The 6672-nt window shown below is 39.0% G+C and overlaps 1 protein-coding gene across 2 annotated transcripts; it reads right to left on the bottom strand.

The window, feature by feature from the left end:
* Positions 1-1050: 1050 nt before the first annotated feature.
* Positions 1051-3343, bottom strand: LOC6565603. 2 transcript variants are annotated; one of them, XM_043216119.1, is made up of 2 exons: positions 3304-3343; positions 1051-1883 (listed from the first exon to the last, which is right to left on the bottom strand). In XM_043216119.1, the coding sequence occupies exon 2, from the start codon at positions 1796-1798 to the stop codon at positions 1292-1294; it is 507 nt and encodes a 168-aa protein (XP_043072054.1). In that variant the 5' UTR covers positions 1799-1883; positions 3304-3343; the 3' UTR covers positions 1051-1291. The 2 variants fall into 2 exon arrangements, with proteins under 2 accessions (XP_043072054.1, XP_032594829.1); XM_032738938.1 differs by lacking the exon at positions 3304-3343 and adding an exon at positions 1946-2024.
* Between the last annotated feature and the right edge of the window lie 3329 nt (positions 3344-6672).

Raw genomic sequence — 6672 nt, 5'->3', positions numbered from 1 at the left:
ATATTAACAAAATATTATTAAAGTTTTGTATGTTTTAAAAAGAATATTTATTTATATGTTTTCTGATTCTCGACTGGCTGTGAAGAGAGCGTGATATGTGTGCCTATGCCTACCTCGTTCCAACAATTCAAAACTCATCTTTCGACCGATTGTTCCACTGGCAGGGCTATGATATTGAAATTAATTGAATTCATATATTCTAAATGATTAAGGAGATTGAGAGGAGGTAAATGTGTTTCATAGCTTTATTTAAAGTGAGCTAAATGACGCGATGTTGAACGGCAATCTAAAAATATTTGATTTATTCAATTCTTGCCATTCTTCTGTATAATCATTTTTCTGACTTTGCAATATTTCATTTTTGTTTTTTCTTGGACCAAAACAAGAGCTTAACAATGCGACCGCAGCAGCTGCCTTTTCGACTTTTTCCATCCTGGCATCCTTCTTATATTCCTTATATTCCCAGTTTTCCTCTAACTCTCTCACTCTCTGACAGCACCAAGGCGAAAAACGAGAAGCGAGCAACAAACGACAAAGAAATCCAACAAACAAGAGAGGGCGCTGCAATCGGGCATAACCGACTGCGATATACTTTGATACCATAAGTAATGCCGGGTGAAAACAGGTAGGTGTAGCCGTCCATGCTTGCCATTTAAATTGCACGTTGCAGTCAATATGAAAGTAACCGACTGCGAAACACTTTGCAACCAACTGAAAACAGGTGACAATGAAAAGGTGGACGTGACCAGCAGCTAGCATTAAAATTGTGACAGATATTTGGTTTAAACGATTTGCATTTATCGATGTTATCGAGTCTCCAACCAATATGCTCTTCTTTCAAAGTATAAAAGCAAAACAAAATCCATTTGTTAAGCAGTTTTGGTGCAGTGGCTGCTTGATTGTATGGTTGCCTGGAGACTTCTGCCACCTGCTCTGGAGCTGGACCAGAATCAAATAATTGAATTCAATTTATCGGCATAAATTGTTTTAATTAAAACTGAAAAACAATGCACAGCATTCATATATCATAATTATTACGATTTTATGGCTGAATTTGTTTACATATATTAATGAGCATGAATTAAATGATGTTAGTTAGTTTGAATTAAAAGTATTGTTCATTTATTGTTTTTGATTCGTTGGTTACCCCATCATCTAGACAGCCATCTCGATATCTGTTTTCACTAATATCCGTGCCAATCCCATCATTCTCGTCCTCAATGGAGGTGGAGCTAAGCTCACGGTTGTCATTTCGTTCTGCCTCCAACTGCACCACCGTATGGTGCATTCGTTAATCTCCTCCATCTGGAGGCAAACGATCTTCGCCCGCCTCCATGCTCTCTCTGTCATAATCAAGTATTCTCCTTCTCCTAATCACCACCAAGTAAATATCCACGTTCAAATCCTCCATCATCTGGACACTGTCGTCATCTTCACTTGAGGTAATCTCAATTACCTTAATATCCTCTGACAATATGATCTGGACACTGTCGTCATCGCTGTTGTCGTTGGTCTCCGGATCAATTTTACCATTCTTTTTATAGAATTCGCTCAATTCGGATTCCTTGGTAAGACTGTTCATACACTTTGCGTGAACCCGGTTGCTCTGCTCAATTTTTGACAGCATGCCTTCCTCGTATGCCTCCCAAGACACGATCTGGTCGAAGCTTGACTCACTATTAGCTTCAGTCGTGCCACTGGACTCCATTCCTTCATCCTCGTTCTGCAACTTCTCCTCTTCGGCCTCTTCCTTCACCTGCATGTGGGAGTCGCATATATTGTGATTACCCTCAGCCATGATTTTGTATTTCTTGTACGACTTGAGCTCTTTACTAAGATCAAATTTGTGACGAATAGATTTGAGTTTAATCGCTGTTGTTGTACTGTAAAATACAAAAATAAAAAACATGTAATAAATATATATTTTGTATCAAATGCAATCTACAATTTTAATCGCGATTGAATCCAACTCGTGCAATTAACAAATCTTCGTCGAATTAGCGTTGGCGAATTCAATGTAAACTTTCAATCAATTCTGAAGCACTGGCATCCAAGATATCCATTAATATCCAGCAGCTTCCTTTCAATTAAGGGAACACGCCCGCGGGCATACCACAATTGGCCAATTTTGCCACCCTTCAATGTAAATGTATTTCGCCATTTTTAATTATCAATATATTTCTCGATCTGCTTCTTGACAGTGTTACATCTACAAACTTGGCCTGCTTTATTAACGATTGTTTTGAGCATATTCTGTCGAATAATGAATTATCGTCTCTAAACGATCAGTTTGCCTATGAAATTAAATTGATTGCATAACATGATGCCGAAAATATATCAAATTTTATTGAAATATAAAATATTTTCTGGAACATTCCTTACTTAGCCGTAGCTTAAACCAAAAAATTACTCTATTATATTCATGCACGGATATGGCCCACTGTAAATGGGCAGCTGTGTTTCCGGTTATGTCAAGCAGGCAGCAAGGCAGCGATTTTTGTGATTGATTTTCCACTTTTGGCCGCAATCCAATCAGTCCCATAGTGACTCCAAACCCAAATTTTCTGCACCGCATATTTGGCACTAATGGAATTTTAACACAAATTAGTTGTATTACTTAAAGGCCGGCAAGAAATGGGATAAATGTGGTGGTTGGAGTGGCAACCGGTGCCAGGAGTTTGGATCTTGCAGTTTGAGTCGAGGTTCTTCTTCGCTTGATTGGCAATCTAGCTTGTCGCAGAGAAGTTGATATGAGAACGCTATTCTGCAGTTGCAGTTGCCGGCAAACATGGCAAAACACAAGGTCGGCTGCACACACACACACAGCCACACACACACACACACACACACACTTACTCACACACATCGTACCCACACCACTAAGGGACGCATTTATTAATTTTTTATATTTCTCTGTGCAAATTGTGTGGCTTATTGTGTGGCCTGGGTTATCCACTCACATGGTATGCCAATAAGCGTATTGGCGTTCAAAAAATGAAATGATTTCGCCGCAGGCCAGTCAAGAAGAAGCAAAGCGAGCGGAAAAATATCATTGGACGTGATTTATTTTATATGCCAGCGCCAATTGCTCCTAGAATCAAAAGAAAAATATTCAGTGAGCTCTGAAAAATTAATACACACACATATATATATATATATATACATATATGTATATGTATATTTATATATATATATATATACATATACATGTATACCTGCAGGCATCAAGCACCGAATACTGAGTAGCTGCCATCGCCATTTCAAAAAATAACAGACGACAAGTAAATGTAAATGTTTTCTTACCATTTATGGACACATATATTCCGCAACTGTTATTACAATATAATATGCAATAATAGAGAACCGAGATGACAAATAGCAGGATCTGTGCGCTTCTACGATTTCAAGAGAATTAACGATTGAAGCTTTGTCATTGATCACAAACACATTTATGTCTGTCAGTATCCGTATGAATTGGAGATGGGCGGTTAACCGATGTTTCACTTTCGTTACGCACATTAACGAGTTTAGTTTTGTAATGGTTATCTTTGAACTGCAATAGACACGAGGAGTCTTTTTTAGTGTCTTCGTTTTTAAATTCAATTTAAATGCAAAACGGCAAGGGGAATTTCTCCAGGAAATTTAGAGGAGGAATCACTAGGAAGGGAGGGACAGCAGAGAGAGGCAGCGAGCGGACTGGTTTGATGGAAATATATGTTTTTTTATTTATAAAAGAATAAAAAATTGTTGTTAACTTGTCGCCCAATATATCGCGGTCGAACTACCCCTGAGTCGATAGCTAGCCGGCTGAGCGATATATTGGTGCTTTCGACAGGCAATGTATAACAGCGCAACAGCAAAAGAGCAACAACCATATTTTAATCGACGCCAAAATGGCGACCAGCGGCGCAAGTAGCTCAAATATTTTGTTACCTAAGAACTCAACGTACACCGCGGGACAAAAACAAAGACAACGTATCGATTAAGATGAAGAAAATGTACTAAAAAACACAACGAAAAATAAATTCTTAAATTTGATGCGTCCTTTCAATGTGTAAAATGGCCAGAAAGTGTTTTGACACTGGAAAAAATTCATATTTTGTGAAAAAATGATTTTATTATAGTCTGCTATATTATTCTGCAACTCTATGGAGCTCCTACAACCATTTTAACCAAAAACCAATTAACAAGTTGTATTAACTTTCTTGATACAGTGTATGTATGTGCTGTAATTGAACATTTGCCACTTCGAAATGGCCACTCGCAAAATGGCTTAAACTGTGACGTCATGCACGCAATATTCATTTCAAATGCTTGATAACATCACATTTTTTAAAGGAGACGTCTCTATCAACAAAAAGAATATATATATTTTTGATCAGCATCACTAGCCGAGTTGATATAGCCAAGTCCGTCTGTTTCTACGCAAACTAGTCCCTCAGTTTTGAATATATCTTGATGAAACGTGCCGCGCTGCATGTTGTGCATATGTTGGAATATACCGGATTGGATCAGTGTAACATATGGCTGCCATAGGAATAATAGAATCAATTACCACTAATTTCAACCATGACATTTTCATTTGTACCAGTGCCTATATAAATTTGTCTAAGCTTTCCTCTGCCTAGGCCCAACTGCTGAAGATAAAACAACTAGCTGAATGTAATAAACATGAGCTTACCACACACTTACCTTCACTTAATATCTGAATAAGCCATAATTTTCCCGTTTCTGGCTAGCATATACTTTCATATGCATATATATATATTTTTTTTTTAAGGCCAGAATCATGTCTGCAGGCTTCAGGCAGTGCTGAGTGTTGCCGTAAGCCCCTCCCTATCCTTCTTCGCCCAACACTTATTATTTATTTTGGCCCCATTTATTCTGGGGTATCTGCGTCTCCTGGCCGGGCCACTTAGAGAGTTGCCCTGTTGCCAGGTTCTAACTAATCCACCGCCAGCTGTTCTGCTCTCCAAATGGCATGCAAAAAGCAGCAAGTAAGGATGCAGGAGCTGTAGAAGAAGAGAGATGAAAAAAAAAATGGATGGCCTTATGTAAGTCGCCAGACTGCATCCAAAAAATTATGCAATGCTGCCCAGCTTTAAAGTAGATTACACAAAAATTTTGCCCGCCGGCACAAAAGCCCACGACGGGCATTAATCACGGAAGCGACGGCTTTTGGTCCAGAATTTCACGACGCCATCCCCGTAATCTTTGGCCTGGCCTGGGGTTGCATTCCAAGCGCCGTCTGCATGTATTGTATTTCTAAATAGTGTCTGCCACCGAAATGGTGGCAGAGGTGGGAGTTGTCCTAATAAATTGCCAACGTGCTGGAATGCAGGAGAGAACTAAACCAAGCCTTTTGGGGCTTTCCTACCTCTTTTCGATGTCTATCCTCCCAATTGTATGTCGGCCGCCAAGAAATTAGCATAATTTTTCAATTCTCATCCGTTTGCAGCAATATCTGCCTTTGCTTCCAATAATTGTCCAGCCATATTTTATTGGCGGCTGCGATTTCGATTTGAATTCAATAAATCGTACAGAGAGAGTATGAACCTGAGAAAGCAATTGCAAATCTATTCTGGATGCTCGCCAAAAAAATGAAGCAATTCTATTGTAATACATATAATTCTATATATTCCATTGCGCTAAATAACCAAATATTCGGCATAGGCATAGACTGTTAATTGGGGGCCTCCTAACCCCTTCTGCCCGATCACTATTTTATTTGGGTGCACATGAAATTGTTTGTAGACGACCGCATAAACATTCACAATATGGCGACGAGTCTGTCGCCTAACCGCAAACTTCCGGTTAACAAACAAGCAACACACACACACACACACACATACACACACACACATATACACATACACACACACGCACAGCATTTTACCCTTCGTTGTTGCTGTACTCGCCGCTGCGTGTTGTCGCGGTTTTCCTTTAGTGGTCGTTAACAATTTTTACAGCCCAAACATTTGGCAGCGCTTTTATTATTTGTTATATTTATTGTGTTTATATATTTCAAACAACCAAAAAAAAAAATAAAGAAAGAGCATAAACAAAAACCGAAACCAAAACAAAATGGTGTGCGCCATTTTAGTTTACGCTTTTCGCCATTCCATTTAATTTACTGGTCGCCGGTCCCCGGTCCCCGGTCTCCGGTCGAAAGCCCCTTCAAGGCCAGACATGGCTTGTGGCCCGCCATTCATTATATCTGAGGCTGAGTTTCAACAGAATGCGGCTTTTTACTGTGCCCGGTGGTAAGTGGTGGGTACACTCAGAAAATAATATAGCCAAAATAATATGACCAGCAGTTAAAGTTCCAAGATATTCAAGACAATAAAAAATAGTATTCGCTTTAGGAAATCAATTAAGCAACATCAAAGAAAACAAAACTGATGTCTGCTCTAATTTACTCAAATTCTAGCTCAAATATTTTTGCCGAGTGTAGTCTAGCCCAGCAGCCCAACCATTGACCATTTAAAGCGGCTGCCACTGACGCTAAGTAGTTGTGGCAAGTTTCTGGTCTCAGTTTGCTTCAACTCTTAACTTTGTTGTTTGTTGATATCGTTTGGCTTTTACTTTGTGTGTTCGCGTTTGCGCTTTTTGTTTTTAATTTCTTTAATTTAATTTTGCACTTCTTTTCTCTAAACTTTTGCTTTTGCGTTA

Source organism: Drosophila grimshawi, unplaced genomic scaffold (genome assembly GCF_018153295.1).
Source record: "Drosophila grimshawi isolate 15287-2541.00 unplaced genomic scaffold, ASM1815329v1 contig_848, whole genome shotgun sequence".
Classification (NCBI taxonomy): domain Eukaryota; kingdom Metazoa; phylum Arthropoda; class Insecta; order Diptera; family Drosophilidae; genus Drosophila; species Drosophila grimshawi.
Note: the sequence above shows the minus strand (reverse complement) of the source record. Positions and strands in the feature narration are given on the sequence as shown.